The sequence below is a fragment of the Panthera uncia genome, assembly GCF_023721935.1.
Source record: "Panthera uncia isolate 11264 chromosome B2 unlocalized genomic scaffold, Puncia_PCG_1.0 HiC_scaffold_24, whole genome shotgun sequence".
In the NCBI taxonomy this organism is placed as follows: Eukaryota; Metazoa; Chordata; class Mammalia; order Carnivora; family Felidae; genus Panthera; species Panthera uncia.
Window position 1 is genome coordinate 33,488,849 of NW_026057580.1, and position 18,522 is coordinate 33,507,370.

General features: G+C 38.6%; 1 protein-coding gene and 1 long non-coding RNA gene across 3 annotated transcripts in view; one reads left to right on the forward strand and one right to left on the reverse strand.

Annotated features, from left to right (window-relative positions):
• LOC125938617 (uncharacterized) overlaps positions 1-9,071 on the forward strand; it is a 32,139-nt gene extending 23,068 nt beyond the window's left edge. The window contains exon 4 of one of the 2 annotated variants that reach the window (XR_007462753.1): positions 8,476-9,071. This is a non-coding gene — a long non-coding RNA (uncharacterized LOC125938617). Of the gene's footprint in view, positions 1-6,825; positions 7,449-8,475 lie in introns of those variants that run through there. The other variant, XR_007462752.1, reaches the window with a different exon arrangement.
• COL9A1 (collagen type IX alpha 1 chain) overlaps positions 1-18,522 on the reverse strand; it is an 87,496-nt gene that overhangs the window by 26,904 nt on the left and 42,070 nt on the right. Inside the window, exons 19-28 of the mRNA XM_049653878.1 lie at positions 18,145-18,198; positions 15,567-15,620; positions 11,703-11,756; positions 10,025-10,078; positions 9,835-9,888; positions 9,646-9,699; positions 9,190-9,243; positions 8,153-8,197; positions 7,099-7,152; positions 6,940-6,993 (exon numbers count right to left, since the gene is read on the reverse strand). Of these exons, the coding sequence (XP_049509835.1) occupies positions 6,940-6,993; positions 7,099-7,152; positions 8,153-8,197; positions 9,190-9,243; positions 9,646-9,699; positions 9,835-9,888; positions 10,025-10,078; positions 11,703-11,756; positions 15,567-15,620; positions 18,145-18,198 (531 nt within the window). The remainder of the gene's footprint in view (positions 1-6,939; positions 6,994-7,098; positions 7,153-8,152; positions 8,198-9,189; positions 9,244-9,645; positions 9,700-9,834; positions 9,889-10,024; positions 10,079-11,702; positions 11,757-15,566; positions 15,621-18,144; positions 18,199-18,522) is intronic.

An 18,522-nucleotide genomic window follows, 5' to 3' on the forward strand; every position in this document is an offset into this window, starting at 1 on the left:
ATATAAATATAAATATAAATATAAATATAAATATAAATATAAATATAAATATAAATATAAATATAAAAATAAAAGACTGGATTCCATCCCATTAATTTAGCCCAGCACTTGAAAGTTCAAGACAGATTTTCTTCAGTATGTCTGTTCTGCTGGAATTTTCAATAATTTCTGAACTGCATCATGATTAAGATCCTAAATGTCATTGGGCTAACATGACTTTAATTCACAGAATAATTAATAGTCATCAGTGGGAAAACTAATTAATGATATCAGAAGAGGGAAGCAGTTCTTGACACAAACTCAAGTATTCACTTCTAAATAAGTGAACCATTATGACAAAATAAGGTTGATTGATGTACTTTTTTTCTCTTTCACAAACCAAAGGGCTAAGTTAAAATAGAGGATTATATAACTTTTCATTTCTTTCTTGTAGGGATTATTTTTCCAAAGACAAAGATTTTTCTCTGCTGGTATCTTATTTTTTCTGTCTTTCAGGAGCTCTTATTAGTCAATTCGTAAGTGTTTTCCAGCTGCTGGCAGGACTTTGGCAACACGTATGAATGGCTCAGAACCCCAGTGTAGACAGTCTGTTCTGCTGAACTTCTACACCCACGAGCTCAGCACACCCCTAGAGGACTAGACTAGGACTAGAGGATCAGTAAAATTACAAGCATTTTTCAGCACGTGTTACTCGTTTTTATTTCTCTTCCACCCTTTAAATTCTTGGTCATATTATTTTATTTTTTTAAGAGATTAATTTTATTTATTTTATTTTGAGAGAAAGAGAGCATGAACACTTAACTGACTGAGCCACGCAGGTTCTTGGCCATTTGAAACACAGGTATTTCTATAGAAATCATCTCAAGTTTGACAAAGGTGATGTTTATTTTCACACAACAATGACCAAGCAGTTACAAATAGAGTGTTAGGACAAGATTTTCTGATGGCCATTCTTACGATTTCTATGTATTCTAAAAACATTTTCTAAGTTCTAGAATTTCACCTGTGAGTAAGATGAACATGAGTATTCAAGATATAAATAGTAATCTTTAAAAACATAGATTAAACACATGTTGTAGGGAGCAATTAACTATGACCTTGGAACCACAGGTGTGCTAAATAAATGTAAACCTCCTGTTTTTCAAAAGCTGTGGTGATTACCATATTCTCAGATGAGGTCAAGGGAGACTGGTAGGAATATGGCTTTTCTGCTCAGTGGCTAATATTTACAAACCCTGTGACAACAAGAGTTCTGATTTGTAACAAAAAAAAATTGTAAGGGACCAGAAAAAAAGGCAGAACCCTACCATTAAAAAAAAATGAGGAACATTAAAAGGCTTTATTTTTCTCTTGGATGCTCAGTGCCACCATATATATCTCCAATATGTTCAGACACGTCTGCCAACTCCTCCCTATTTAAGAAGCCAATCAATGCTTTAAAAAAGATGCAGACCCTCTACCAGTGATTCCCAACTATGGCTGTGCATTAGAATCCCCCAAAGAGTGTTTTAGAAATATAGTTCCCTTGGGGTGCCTGGGTGGCTTAGTCGGTCGAGTGTCTGACTCTTGATTTGGCTCAGTTCATGATCTAACAATTCATGGGATTGAGCCCTGCATCAGGCTCTGCACTGACAGCATAGAGCCTGCTTGGGATTCTCTCTCTCCCTCTCTCTGTCTCTCTCTCTCTCTCTCTGCCCCTCCCCCATGCTCACATACACACACGCTCTCTCTCTTTGTCTCTTAAACTAAATAAACACTAAAAGAACTATATTTCACCAGACATCTTCCACCACTCCATCTCCCTGCTGCTCCTTCTGCTTCCCTCCTCCTTGCTCCCATATATTCTTATTTTGTAGTTCTGAGGTAAGACCCAGGAATCTGTGTGGATTCATGTCATATTTGTTTGTCTTCACCAGCTTTATGTAAACTTTTGTTAAATGCTCATTATGAAAATTCCATAAACACCAAAATTTTAAATTTGCTAAATATGCCTTGTACCATTAGAATCTGGCAAGCTAACTTCAAATGAAAACCATCCTGCAGAGCCTTGACTAGAGCTGGCAAGGTACTGGAGATGAGGCCACAGGCACTGAGCCCCACTGCCAGGTCCTAGCCCCACCGTGCATCAGCCAACTCCAGGCCCGTAACTTCACCTCTCGGTGCCTCGGTTTCCTTACCTATGAAGTGGGGATAAAAGCGGTACCTATCTCATAGGGTTTTTGAGAGGATTGAATAGATACATAAAGCACTTAGAACAGTGTCTGGCTCATAGTAAGCACTGTAAACATTAGTTACTGTTTTTATCCAAGATTTTACCCAAGGCCTAAAGAAATCAGTCAAAATTATGTTTTTTAATCAAATGTTTAATTAAATTGTTCTTTGCGTTTCAAATCTCCCATTTCTTTGAGTGTAAAAATTGCTCTTGGAAAAAAAAAAAGTCTGCAATCTTCGTTTCTCTAGTTTCTATCAAGACCATTAACCACCGAGAAGGCGCCTTCTTTATAAATAAATACTGGGAGCTGTTTTGTAAAACTAATTTCAATAAATACAGACAAATTATTCCACTTGGAACTCTCCCTTTTAAAATAGAGCTACGAGACTTTTAAAATATTATGGAAAAATCTATTTCATTATACTGATGTTATCATACTTATTTTGCAAAAAAAAAATTCTGGATTTTATTCCATTGTCCTCTAGATTGTGATGGTGGTTGCATTTGCCTGATTACCGAAAATGCTAACTAGATGAAGAATGAACATTATTCTTAGTGCTATGCTAATTTTGGAAGCGAGAAATTATAAATCATTATACTTAGTCTGGAGTATATACTTAAGTGCCTCTCTCTGGGAAAAAGGATGCTGATTAACCCAGAAGATCAATTATGATTTCTACAGATTGTTGCTTTTACAAAACCATTTTCATATTAATATTAGAAGATGTTATTAGTCCTAGTGCAATGGTAATTTTTAGGTTTGCCACAAAGATATTTTAAAAATCTATTCAATTTTACAGCATTGTATAGTTTTATTTCTCTCTGGTGTAGGTTTAAATATTCTTGCACACATGGAGGCAGATCAAAATCTATAACCACCACAGCTGCTTCACAAATTATTGACAGGGATAATATTCCATGGCCTGGGTGGCACAGGAAGGCAGTTTCGACCATTCGACAACACACCATATGGGGACCTCTGTGACCAGAGCTGTTTACGATAGGTGGGGGTAGAACTTCAAGAGAAATGAGAGAGGCTTCTGTACTCCAGGAGTGTATAATCTTCAGAAAACTGGAAGCAGATCAGCATGGCGCTCGCTCATCCCAGTCAGAATCATGAGAGCAGAGCAAACACAACTCTCTCAACAAAAGCCCTGGCAAGTTCTGGGGAGCCTGAAAGATGGAAATGGACCAGGAGCCACTGGATCCGAGGCCCCAGCCATAAGCCTGCTGTAAACCAGGAGTCACCCAGATCCAAGTGAAAAGCAGTAGAGTGTGACTGAGAAAGCCAGAAGCACGATCCAACTGGTAAAGATATGTGCTCATATGTCATCACTGGTGGTGACAAAAAAAACCTCCCATATATCTTGCTGTGGCATTGGCTAAAGCTGTTAGAACAATGGTTTGGAAAGGGGAACACCACCTAATTTCAAAGACATGCTCCAATTAGCCTGGTCCATTAGTAGGACACATTAGAAATAGGTTTTCATTCCTTCTACTCAGCTTTTCAATTTGACATTTTCAGGAAAAACTGCTAAAACTTGTGAGGAATAGTTGAAAATGTGTGAACCCTTATCTATGAAACTAAATTTAATGATGTAAAATGAAAGAATAAACGTATCCTTCACTAAGTAGATTTGATGTTAAAACTCTGCTCCAGAACTCTAATACTTAGAACCTCTCGTGACACTTTTCTATAAAATTTATAGTTGGTGAGAAGTCAGTTATTACCAACATAAGCAGCATAGCAAGATTTATTATACCTCCAATTCAGTTCATTTTAAGAAATATTTATTAAGCACCACCTTGCGACAGGCCCTGAGTAAAGATATGTAGGGACCACCAAGGCGGATCACAGGTGTCCCTGCATCCCCGCTGTTTCCACAGCAAGGGGCTAAAAGGGAGGCACACCATAAGAGACTCTTAAATACAGAGAACAAACTGAGGGTTGCTGGAAGGCAGGTGGGTGGGGGAGGGCAAAATAGATGATGGGTATTAGGGAGGACACTTGTTGGGATGAGCACTGGGTTCATATGTAAGTGATGAATCACTAAATTCTATTCCTGAAACCATTATTACACTATATGTTAACTAACTTGGATTTAAATAAAATCTAAAACAATAAATAAAATTAATTAATTTTAAAAAGTTTTCAGGGGCCCAGGGTTGTAGGGTTCAGAATAAGGAGACAGCACTTCTATCTGGAGGATGGGACATAATCAGAGATGGTTTCATTATAGAATTAACATTTTAATCACATCTAAGAAGACACATGAGACATTGAGAAGAAAGCCATCTAAGTGCAGAGCATAAGAAAAGAAAGGCAGGCTGAGAAGTACAGAGACTATTTGAAAATTAGCATGGAGTCCAGCTTGACTTGAACACAGGCTGGCTCTGAGCAAGGCAGAAGTGGAACATAAAACTAGAGGGTAAACCAACAGTTTAAGATTTGGTACTTTATTTAATTGCCAGTGGAGATCCATGGAAGATTTGTAAATAAAGAAGAGAAGTGATGACAGAAGGCATACTTCAAAAAGACCAGGATGGCAGTCTGCACAGCTGGAGTCACAGCCAGTCCCCAGGCCTCTGAAATGGTGCCTGATACTTTTGTGTGTCACCATGGCCATGGGAACACTACTGGAGTTCTAGGGTAAGGTCCTGGGGAACACAGAATTATCCCAACCAAGATGCCAGGAGTACCTTGTTGGGAAACACTGGTAGAGGAAGGATAGACAAGCTGGGGAGGCAAATCAGGAGACAACGGATAATCCAAGCAGCAGCTAATGATCTGAGCCAGGACAGTGGAAGTTGGCTTAGAAAAGAAGAGTCAAATGTAAGAGACCTTCAAAAGGAGGTGGTAGAATCAGCGGGTCCTACTAGAGATAGGAATCATGACCGAAGAAAAACACCAAAGCTTTGAGCTGCAGTGAGAACCTAGACATTTACAGAAACGCAAAAATCAAAACCTGAATCAGGTTGAAACATAGGCAGAACAGATATAGGCAGAACAGATTTGCCTGCCCTCACATAAAAGAAGAAAACACTCCCACCCCATCTCCTTCCGCAGTTCTGCCTCTGGTTCTCGATATATCCCATGGCACTTAACTGATGATGGGCCAAGCCCTCTCTACTCTGTCACATTTTGTGCTTCAGTGTGTGGTCCTCACACACAGCAGGTGCTCCTTCAACTTTACTGTTTTCTGCTCTACAAAGTGAACACTAGACTTAATAGCCAACATTCTCAAAGTTTCAGTGCCCCTTTCCCACACTGTTAAATCTTTCTGGACCAGTCACGGAGAATCTTCATTGTTTTAGGAATGTGATCTAGCTACAAACTCATTGCTTTGGCAGTCAATTTAAGGAAAGTATTTTAATTAGAAATTTGCAGGCTTCAAGCAAGAGAGAAGAAAAGGATAAGTGAGCAGCGAGGGAGCAAGGCGCATAATGAGGGGCAATAGCTAGTTTCTTTGGCTGCAGAGAAACTTTTGGAAACCACCTGGTAGAGGTCAGTTGACGAACATCCATGAGAAATGGAAAAATTCCCCTCATGTCACAAGACACCTGGAATATTTCACTTCCCTCAAACATGAAAATCCTCATTCAACATGCTCATGAAATGCTTTAAAATAAGTAACAACAATATTTAGAAATAATTCTGTGCTCTCACTTGGAATTCTTTTTGATACTCAGCAGATTTTGAAAACAAGAACTTATACTGAAGGCCAGAGAGAATTTTTTAAAGTTCACATTAACGTTTAATTTCCTAATCAGTTTCTCTCTAAGGGTTAAAGGGAAAATCTACGTTGCTATATTTGATGCAAAATAGGCACGTTTACAAACTCACACTAAAAAAAGTCTGGCAGTTTCTCAAAAACCTAAACATAGTTCTCGCATGACCTAGAAATTCTACTTCTAGGTATTGTACTCAAGAGAAATAAAAACATGTGACCACACAAAAACTCAGAAAAATTTTCATAGTAGCATCATTCATAATGGCCAAAAAGCAGAAATAACCCAAATGTCCATCAGTGGATGAAAGAATGAATGAAATTTGGTATATCCATGCAACTGAAATTATTCACCAATAAAAAGGAATGAAGTACGGATACATGCTACAGCATAGCTAAGACTTCAAACATGTTGAAAGAAGCCAATCACTGAAAAACCCACATAATTGTATGATACCATTTATATGATATTTTCAGAACAGGTAAATCTACAGAGACAGAAAGTGGATTCGTGGTTGAGTAGGGCTGAGAAGATTGGGAGGAAGTGTTGAGTGACTGCAAGTGGACACAGAGTTTCTTTTTTGGATGACGAAAATGTTGAAAATGGACTGTGGTGATGGTTGCATAATTCCACAAATATGCTAAAAATCAATAAATTGTATACTTTAAATGGGTGGATTATATAGTACATGAATTATGTCTCAGTACTATTGTTCTTTAACCACACTAAAATATTTCCCTCAACATGAGATGAGAGCAAAAAGGGTCATCATGCTTTTTAAACATATTTTAAACATTTTTTAAGTTTTATTTCCACTTTCTGAATTTAAAAAAAGCATGTGTATACATGAATAGCATTCCCATTCCATTGTCTCTCTTGGCTAGGACATGCTCAAACACCAGAAGGCATTCATGGATAAATGAACAAATGATTGGAAGAACACCCAGAAAAACCCTGAGAAGGCACCTTGGAAGGTTCTACAGAAAAGGAGTACTCACAGGAAGCCCTCGGGGTCCTCGGGGTCCCACTTCTCCTGGAGGCCCCTGTTGGCCCTGTTATGAGGAAAGCAAGGAAAGAAAAAGTTAACAATCCCTAATTCTTTGCTCACTGATTGCAACAGGTTATAATATAAGGAAAGGTAACTCATGGCATCTTACCGGTTTGCCTGAATTCCCCAATTGACCAGGCTTCCCTGGAGCACCTGTGTTACCCTAAAGGTAAAGAGCAACATTCAGGGTAATTCAGACAGCAAGTAAGCATATCATCAACCTGTCTAGGCCAGACCAGGCATTTCTGACACCTAAATAGCATTAATTTCCCAATTTCACATTGAGAATTTGGGAAGATGTAGAATCTCTTTCTTAGTGGATACATTAAAAAGTTTTTCAGATTCAGGATAATGTTCTGTTATTCCCACAAGTATAGTAAAGGTGTCAAAAAGTCCAAAAGTGAAGGTCAAATGTCAAAAAAATGAAGGTCATTAGCCAGACAAGAATATGAGAAAAGTTTTTTTCTTCACAATATTAATTATATGTGTCTTTCCTTTACCACTTCTGTCTCCAATACCTTTCTTTGAGCCCTTTTACCTGACACTGACACTATTAAAATTAAAAAGAATCCTGTGAACATGAGGAGTAAGAGGATGTGCTGTTGAGAAAAACCCTGCCAGCAAGCTCCAGGGAAAGCACATGTCTGCGATGTCATCTGCACCATCAGTCTGTCACAGTCTACTTATTAGGGAACATCTCTGCTCTTTAAAGATGCTGCGGACCCCTATAATTAGAGAGCTGTAGCCATATAACCTGGTAGTGACCAAATTCTACATTATTCACATTTTATCTATTTTATTCAAAGCTATGTCTTCTCCCTTTAATTTTTCTTTCACCTGTTGTTTTTAATTGTGACATAATTTCTATGGCTTAGTAACAATTTCCTTATTTTAAGTGGTAAAGAACAGTAACACTTTGTCTGTTTTCTACTGGCAAAGGATGACACTTTCAGGAAGGAAGTCTAATCAGCAACACTTTGTCAAAGTATACTGTTTGCAGCTAGGAAAGAGAATAGCATTTGAAGCCATAAAGCCTTTTTCATTTCTGCTTAGAGTCAAAAATAAAAGTCAGGCTGGAAATACTAAAAATGATAAATAAAACACACTAACGAAAGAATAAAGAAATAGAGAAAAGTACTAATTAAAAAGGTTTAATCTTTTACCTTTTCACCAGCAACACCCTTTGCTCCAGGGATCCCAGGTACACCCTGAAAGAGCGCATACAGAACACGGGTTGAATCACTTCACCTGAGAATCTGCAGGTGCCGTGCTCACTTCATGCCGAGGGGCCAAGGGGATCGTGACAGCAGCAAAGCTTTAATGTGAGGGAGATTCTCCCTAGTTCCCAAATTCTGAACAGTTTAGAAGGAATTGCTTCACTGTATCTGGCTTGTTAAGTCTGAACACCCTTAGGCAAATCCTGCCTCTAAACTAAAGTTATTTTTCAAGCATGAATTTCCAAATTATAATCCAGTACTATTTTCAGGTCAATAGGAGCTTCTACTACCAGCATGATTTGAGGTACAGAATAACAAAACAAGGACCTACCTACTGAATCGCTAACGCTTAAGTAGGAAAAAAAAATGGCAGGAGAATGCTGGCTCTAACTAAAATTTGGTACTATTGGGAGTCCTAATGTTCTCTCACTGGTTATTTTGAAATGTCAGACAGATATCATAATAAATTGTGGCCAGTCCTCAAATCACCAAGTATCCCTTTGTAACCTTGAAACATGTGTTTCCAAGAATACATCTGTATAATCCACATTAGCCTCCAGCCACATTAATGCAGGGAAACACCAATTTGAATAATTCAGAATACCACACATCAAAAAAAAAAAAATGGTATCTTATATCTCACATTGTCCTATGAACATACTCTCAACCCTCTTATGGCTCAACTCTGCTAACAAGAACTTCAGAACTGGTTAAAAGTAGGAGGAAGTATATGACCCTGGCCCATAGCTCAGGGTTAGTGAAATAAGACAAATTGAGTGAACTAAAGATAGAAGATAAAATTAAAGCTTAGTATAGTTATTAGAGAAATACTTAGTTATTCAGAAAAAAGTAGAAAATGTAAAACTGTAAAAATATAAAATTAAAGTATGTTCCCCAGAACTTACCAAGTTATTTCTCCCTAAAATTCGTATTTTCAAAATATGTACCCAAACTAATAAACATTTAAAGACTCAAATACTTACAGGTAGCCCTTGCAATCCTGCATCACCAGGAGGCCCAGGTTTCCCTGGTTCACCCTGAAAAAAGAAGTTTGTATGCATCATTGGACTTGTATGAACTGCTTAATTTCTTTCAAGAAAGGAAAGGACACAGACCTTCTAAGTAGAAGGATAATCTCTACATCTGACCTTACATGCACTTTTATAATATGATCCAGTTCAGGGAGGGGGGAGGAGGACGATGGACTTAGGACATAAATTTAACCAAAATACACAGTTTCTTTCAGCGACTTTCATTAACAGGGCAATTTTACTGAGTTCCTAAAACCAAGTAAAGAAACGTACTATTCTAATAGTATTTTCAGCTGACACTTGATTTAAAAATTAAAAGGAGGAGAAAAGCCAAAGCCAGCTAAATACATTTCCCAGTAATGTAGTAATGGAAATGTTGTGCTTGGTTGGCCAGGGCCACACAGCTACCTTTGTTCCAGGCATTCCAGGTATCCCATCACGGCCATCCACACCTGGCAAGCCCTACAGACACACAAAGAAACAGACTGTCTCTCAGAAATAGTCACAGCCTTCTTCCCTTCATTATTTTCTAAAGTTTTATTACAAGTTAATAATCACTTTGAAAAATGTGCTTGATAACTGTAGCTCAGGACATACCGTGTCTCCTTTGGACCCAGGGACACCAGGAATTCCTCTAGAACCTTGAGGTCCCTGCAGGGCAGAAAGGCAAGGATAGACAAGACATGCTCATTTATCACAATACTTAGGACACATCAAAGAGGTAAGCAGAATCAGAGGACACCAAAAAGCACCATGTTTATAGTGATTAACACTAATTGGAACTCACTCTATCTCCCTTGGGACCTGTTTCTCCTGGAGGTCCTCGCTGTCCTTGATCACCCTGTATGAAAATAAAATGTTGTTAATACAAGCAGAAGTCACTTATTGAGAGACTTTTGAAATTATAAAACTCCATCCATATTACCTCACTACTGCTCTTTCAACCTTTGCTCTGACTTGGATGCCTAGCTCAAGAAATCTTTTTATTTTTTATAATTTTTTTAATGTTTATTTGAGAAAGAGACAGTGTGAGCCAGGGAGGGATGGGGGTGGAGGGGGGGAGACAGAGTCTAAAACAGGCTCCAGGCTCTGAGCTGTCAGCACACAGCCTGATGCGAGGTTCAAACTCATGTACCATGAGATCATGACCTGAGCCGAAGTCGGACACTTAACCAACTGAGCCATTCAGGCGCCCCTCGAGAAATCTTTTTATAAAATTACATTGTCTTAAAAATTTATATTGCCATGGGGATAACTGAGACTTATGTGTCTTTTGATTTCATTTTAAATGGATAAAGCTTCTGTGTTCTTTGGATGTATAGGTATAATAAAATTAAGATCCATGCTGCAGATAACCTTGACATCAGTAACTATGTCTACATATCAGCTAAATGCATTGACTATCTTGCTGAGTTGAGGTTTGGATCAGTTGCCAATCTTGTCTCCATATTATTTCATTCTCCAGGCAATGATAGGGGTTCCTGTCAAAATTACCTGGCTAATGTTGATTTATGGTATAGGCGGTAATAGAGGATGTGTCTTCCTAAAATACAGCTTTTGTTGAATTGCATAACCACTCTACAATCTCAAATGGCTTCCTATTGCTACTATATCAGTTCAAACTGCTAAGATTGGCATTAAAAGCGCTCCATAATATGATCCTACCTCATCTATTCAATTTCATCTTCTCAGTAGAAACTTCCAATGCCAGACAGTAACAGCCCCTATGACAACACATACCCCCATCACCACCAACAGTGTTCTTTCTCACCTGTACTCTGCTGCCCATCCCCCCCAGAATGGCTTTCCAGGTCAACCTGCCTCTAAGATCCTCTTGCATGGGTTACCTCCACCACATATTCTAGTGCTTGATCTTGTAATGTACAACATAGTTACATTCTGTCTTTCCCACTGGGCCATAGGAGCTTGATAGTTGGAGATTCTATTTTAATTATACCTTCTCTACTTTTTCTGTGATCAAAGTGGTTATTAATAGATGGCTTTGTATTTATTTCTAGAAAAGGTGTGAGGCAGACCGTAATAAGGACACATGTGCATGTGACAGTCAAAATATAGAATAATGAGGTCGGAAATCATATAAAAGGAAAAGAATTATCCAAGCAACTGAAATATAGTAATAGATGGTTACTGTGACTCTAAGCATCCTGGCAACCAAAACAAAAGGAAAACACAACAAATGTAAAAACTCAACATTTTGACTTCACCGATAAGAAAAACAAAAATCCATACCAAGTCAAAAGAACATTCTCTTTGTCCAAGAAAGTGATGCTCGTCATGATTAAAATTTGTTTAAATAAATATAAAAACTATTGCCCATTTTACTACTTTAATTATTCACATGTGGAAGACATGCATGCACATGCACACACACACAGAGCAAATAATCTTTACTGATCATTGCTAAAGAATCTGTCATTGGGTCTTGTAAAAGGAAAACTACTTACAGGTGCACCAGGGAGACCTTGAGGACCAGGTTCTCCATCTAAGCCCCGAGCACCCTACAAAAAAAAAAAAAAAAAAAAGACAAAGAAATGAAATTAAGATCAGCCATTTAAATGTTTATTTATTTATTTTGAGATAGAGAGAGAGAGAGCAGGGGGAGAGAGAGAATCCCAAGTAGGCTCCACACTGTCAACGCAGGGCTCAATCCCACTAACTATGAGATCATGACCTGTGCTGAAAATCAAGTCAGACACTTAGCGGACTGAGCCACCCAGGCACCTCAAGATTACTCATTTATGTTAAAGGGCACATCAGTCTTTCTACAGAACTTTAATAGCTAGATAAAAAATGAGGTTTTGTGTTTGCAACATATACTGTATTCATCAGTGAACTCCAGGGATTTTTTTTAATGTTTATTTATTTTTGAGAGAGAGACAGAAACAGAGTCCCAGCGGGGAGGGGCAGAGAGAGAGGGTGACAGAGAATCCAAAGCAGGCTCCAGGCTCTGAGTTGTCAGCACAGAGCCCAATGCAGGGCTTGAAGCCACAGACTGTGAGATCATGACCTTGCATGACTGCTTAATCAACTGAGCCACCCAGGCACCCGTGGTGAGTGTTTAATCAGACACCTCAGATATGAAAACACTTAGTTTGCATCTTCTCATCCCACCCAAAGTACTTATGGCCAGTCTTTGATACCACTCTGGATATTTTAAGTTAACACTGTATCCATTCTTTTTTTTTTTATTAAATTTTTTTTTCAACGTTTTTTATTTATTTTTGGGACAGAGAGAGACAGAGCATGAACGAGGGAGGGGCAGAGAGAGAGGGAGACACAGAATCGGAAACAGGCTCCAGGCTCCGAGCCATCAGCCCAGAGCCTGACGCGGGGCTCGAACTCACAGACCGCGAGAGATCGTGACCTGGCTGAAGTCGGACGCTTAACCGACTGCGCCACCCAGGCGCCCCAACACTGTATCCATTCTTGATTGATGACATGAACTGAAAACACTGGTACCTGTTTAGAGAACTTGACAAACCTATTGAAGAGGTTTGGTACTCACCCTGCAGGCCTCTCAGGATTCTGATGGGAATTTGTTAGCGGTGAAGACCAAGGAGCCACCCAAAGAATAGTTGGCATGGACTCTGCTGCTGCTGCAGCTGTGGGTGGGATTCTGTGACACTGGATTTCCACCAAGATCCAGAATCAGAAGTCCAGCCATGCAGTTTAGAAGAACGAATTGTAATAAGGATTTGAGTATGCCCTCTTCCATCCTGGATGGACATTAGGTTCAGTTAATATGAAATAATTCATTTACTTCCTTCACAACAAACACCCTACCAAGTGATGGTGGCATAAAAACTACACAGCTTTAGAAATGTAATTGTCTTGAAATCAATTCCGACTTGGTTATATTGTACATGTCACCTTCTTATTTAATTATAAGAATCAAACTGTGATTTTAAAACAAAAAAGGGGGGGCGGTTAGTGCTTTCTGCATAGGCTACATGATAAAATACAACCCTCTTTAAATCTTTTTCTCATCTGCTAAGTGAATGAGAAGGCAGAAGGGCCACTGGAGTCCACAGGCCATCTCCTAATGAAAAGGGGTGAGGTAAGGAGATGATAAAATAAATAGAAAACAGTCCAAAGAGTATTGGATGGATGTCAGCCCAAGAAAACCAGGTGGACAGCATCTGTAGTAAGAATTAAGAATCAGAAAACCTTTGATAGAAGGTTCAGAAAAGAGAGAATCAAATAAAGGACACAACCGAAGCAGAGGCACCACAGACCCTTGAAATTCTTTGATCCCTAAAAACTAGAACAGAGCAGAAAGCAGTCTACGTTCACCAGGGAAGGAGAGATTTGGAAGACCCGAAAAAGACCTTGAATTCATCATTCACCCTGCGTGGTGAGAGCGGAGCCCGGCCTTTGCATTATAGAAATGGCTGTGATGCACTCACTCTCTCTCTTATTGCTGTTCAGCACAAGCTGAGACCCAAAATGCTGTTACTAGGCAACCACGCCAGGGGTCTGAGTTCATGAGAAGAGCTTGCTTTTTTTTTTTTTTTTTTTATGGAAAGCAATTTGACAGAACTCAGAGGAAATGAGAAATTTTGAAAAATGCCAAGTAAAAAACATGCCTCAAATAAAGAACATATCCAGAACAGTAATTGGTTTCAAAGTGTGGGGTCACATATTTTAGATGATTTAAACCCAGAAAAAGCGAAGGCCTAGGTATCAGCAACTTCAAAACAAATGGGATGTATTACTTAATAACAGAAGAGATACACACAGAATGTTACTTAAGGTAACATGAATATAGAAATATGAAATATGTTTTTTAAAATACAGTGTTTTTAGAAAAGAAATATTCTAGAGGAAATGGAAGAGTAAAACAGGCAGAATGAGAATACCCAAAAGGGACAGCAAGGCTGAAAAAAAAAAGAGTCACAAAATAATTCCTTCAATTTCCAAAAATATGCATTTCTTTTAAAAAATTTAGTTTTATTTTTTTGAGCACCTACAATGTGCAAGTTAGTCCCACTTAGCAGTTAATAAAAGTCCTGTGCTTCTGTGTGAAATGACACAAATTAGCTCCAGAGGTTCTAAAGAGAAAGAGGTAAGGGTCAGAAGTGGTGGTAGGCAAAGTGCTTTTCTTTTTCCAAGCCCACAAAGTGGCTTTTCTAACATACTCTGTAAGTAGTAACCATTTTCTTAAAATCTGATAGAGAAGGTAGACACACCCCTACACACACTCACATACACAGTGAGAAAGACATTTCTGAACACAGCATGAATGTTCAGGTTTCCAAGGTTTTCATTCATGATACTCAGCCAAGCCCTCCCTAGCCCCATCCTCCACCAGTAGGAGCATGTCTTCCAGGTAGGTCTGGCATCCCTCTGATGTCACCACCTCCTCCCTGAGCCCTCCCAGTTCCCTGATCAAGAGTAACCACTCCTTCATCTTCACTCCCTCAAACCACTTGCCCTCAAATTTATGGGTCTCTTGTATACATTGTAGTTAGCTATCTACTCACTCGTTTCTCCCAATAAGTAACAAATTTGAAGTCCTTATTACTTGTTGAATCTCCCCAGCATCTCACAGTGCCTTGCTATGGAAGTGGTAGGAGAATCTGGTCTTTGCAACTGGGCTAAGGACAGATTCGAAAACTCCAGCCACAAGTATAGGATTCCTGTTGAAGGCAGAGCTCAGCAATCCGCCTAGCAGAGAGCCACAGATGGCCCCAGTGTCCTTAGGGATATCCTGCCTTCTCTTACCTCTCCCTTCCTTCCATTCCTTCCTTGTCTTTGCTTTGATTTCCAGGTATTGTGTCAGTGCTATCAGTATTAACTATTGATAATGATAAAGAGATAAAATGTAACAGCCCTGCTTACTTCTATTTACTCGAGATAATTTAAAATATATAATACATAAGTATCATATGTACTACTCTTTCCTATCATCTATGTTTATAACAGAAATGTGAAAACCTAACTAAACATCCACAAAGCAAATAAAAAATAAAAAATGATGTTGCTTGGGCACCTGGGTGGCTCAGTCGGTCAAGTGTCAGACTTCAGCTCAGGTCATGACCTTGTGGTTTGAGGGTTCGAGCCCTGCATCAGGCTCTGTGCTAACAGCTCAGAGCCTGGAGCCTGCTTCAGACTCTGTGTCTCCCTCTTTCTCTGCCCTTCCCCCGGTTTTTCTCTCTCTCTCTCTCTCTCTCTCTCAAAAATAAACCTTAAAAAAAATTTTTTAATGTTGCTAAAAATAAGATATTTTTAAGTGGCAAAAAATTCAAATATTTACACATTTGATTATCATATCATCATCATCATCATCATCATCATCATCATCTTACTTTTTCCCCTTTGGCCCCAACTATGCCAGTGATGCCTCTTAATCCTTGAGCTCCCTGGAAATATAAAAACAACAGTGAATTGCTTTAGTTGAAGCACACACTTGTTTCTCTCATCGCAAAAGCTGATCCAAAAGGATGTTAACATAACCAAAGGTAACAAGAAACAGTGACATTATATAAACAAATGTTTCTAGTTTAGAGAGAAAATCCAAGGAGAATTATTCTGATGGCAAAAGAATTTTAAAATTCTGAAGACATATGCATACCTGGAGTTGGAGCAATTACTGATGACAAAAAAGAAACATCACTGCATAAGAGAACTACAATCATGTATTAGATTTATCTTTTAACTCAGGTAGAGAATACACTGCCATTTCTACCTTCTTAATGGTTTGTAAGTTGGTTACATGTAAGATGGTTGTGATTTTAAACTTTGGAATAATTTTTCCCCACCAGTGTATGCTATCAAAGGCAATTAGGTTTCTAGACTAGCCCACAAAAGCTTATGACCTGTAAATGGAGCTAGTCTTTACTAACCACTAGGGGTCACTATTTGTTATACCATCTCCATGATAGAGGCACTCTATCTTGGGGCAGTAAGAATCCATCTCACCTCATCCCAGGCAAAGGAGTGGGTAATTCTAAAAGTAAGGATATGAGTGTGATTTCCAGAATCTTTTCTAATACTAAAATGCCACCATTCTCAATTCTCTGGTCACAGCAGCAGGTCCCCAGGAGTGGATCCTGTAAAGAGTGGGCCTGGGTGTCCTCTTGGGAGAAGCAGGAGGTAGATGCTCCTTCAGGAAAGTGGAAAAGCCACTTCTGAGCAATTTGCTAACTGTCCACTATAACTGGCCTACAGTAAGGTAGCTCAAGGCCAGTCATTCTCTCGTGTTCTCACTTAGAGAAAACGGGGCACTTTAGTGGCCAACCCTTCATCCAGACAAGTGACAAATTCTATGCAGACTAGTTAGGAATGACCTGCTAGAACATGTAAGATGTAATATGTAACATGATCCAGCTTAGAATAACCACTTGGGATGTAAACCACTTGAGATGTGGCCATTTCAGATTAAAACTGCTCTTTCTGAAGGTAATTCCGCAAAATGAATTCCAAAAATATTTGAGCCAATGGCAGTGACATCAGAATGCCATGTATTGTCTCCCAAGGTGATGACTTGGGAGGGCAGAGCTCATGTATACATACATGTTCCAAAGAGCAAATTTTTTAAAAATCTGTTCATTACTTTATAGATGTACATTTAAAAAGTGAAAATCTGTGAGTTTTACAGAAACATTTTGGCAAACCCACTCCCAAACACCAGAAGGTCAGCAAGTGCTACAATATCACCCATGCTTGAGCCATGCAGCACCCAACAGATATCCTTAATCCATGAAAATACTTTTAAATGCTGCTTGCAAAATCCTGTTCTGAGGATTTGGGGGAATGGCTTTAAAAATAACTCCAATTCTCCACCAAATTTTCATCAGATCAAAAACAAAAAACAAAAAACATATGTCTCTTACACTACTTATTTCCATCTTTCTCCTGTAAAATAAAGTCCATCTCCTTCTTGTCTCTTATCAAAGGCTCAGGGAAGACAAGCTTCTGGAGTAAGCCCCTTGTACTCCTCCAGGTTTCCTTAAAGTTCTTATGTGGCTTAAAAGCAGAGGCCATTTCTTACAAATGTGCAGACTTATTTCCTTTAGCTGGAATTTCCTTAAGTTCTGGGTAAGCACTAATCTGCACAACTCCCTGAATTCTTTCATAAATGGCCAGTTGTTTGGGGAATAGCAGAGCAGGGCAAGGAAGGGTGGTGGTCCCATGTTTGTCCTCCCTAACTCTTTAGTTTCTGAGAATAGGACCTGAGTCTGTGCTTTACATAGTAAAGACCATGGCTAGCTGCAATTCAATCAATATTCAGAAATTATTATTTCCATAATTGTTACTACTCATCCTGACAAGAAAAAAAGTGTAACAATTCTACTTTCATATACAAAAGTAATGTAAATTTTGATGTCCCAAACACTTTAAATTGACGTATGTCAATGCCGCAGATTACTTCACTGTGCATTTAATTGCAGCAATCTGCCAAAGCACAAGGGACCAACTTTTTATTAAAAAAAAAAAAAACATGATTACAATGAATTAAAAATGTTCTAATTATAATGATTGCATACTGGCATAAGGTACATCAAATCCAGTCGATGATCTACCTGCTACAGATTCAGCGTACCTGAATTTTTCCGTATCATATGATAGCACCATAGAACATGAAAGACATATATCATCCTCTTGTGTTCAGTATTTGCTTTCAGATAGCCTAGCCCTGAAACCTAGTAAATAAATGTATGTAATTATAGGTACATTTTGTTTTGTTAAAATGGTGCTTGAATGTATAATGGGGATCCTTTCCTATTTCAAAAAAATGGTAAATTCCCAGTGCTGGCTTGGTGGAAAAATACAGAATACCATGTTCATATAATACTATTAATTCAAATGCTAAACATGAAATATTCCAAAAGTCATGAAAAAAGAATATTTGCATATCCTAAATATTTTTAAACAATACTTTACTGGAGGTCCTTGAGCTCCGACTTCTCCCTGTTCCCCCTGGTCACCTTCTTCACCCTAAGAAACAACAGAAAGCACTCCAAATGTTATTGCAGCAAATGAGCATAGATAGATATAGGCTCGTTGTAACTCAGCACATTTTAAATTCATTTGGCATCCCCTCAGTTATGCTACTGTACTTTCTTAAATTAGCTTATATGAATAATCCATATTAATCGTGTAACATTCAGAAAAAACAGAGAACTATAAAAATAAAGTCACCCAAATCCCACTTTTCAACTATAAATACCTGTAACATCTTAGATGCTTCTCTAAAAAAGGGTGGGGGTGGGAGAGGAAATGACGGAGAGAGAATATGCATACATTCATATTCCAAGTGTG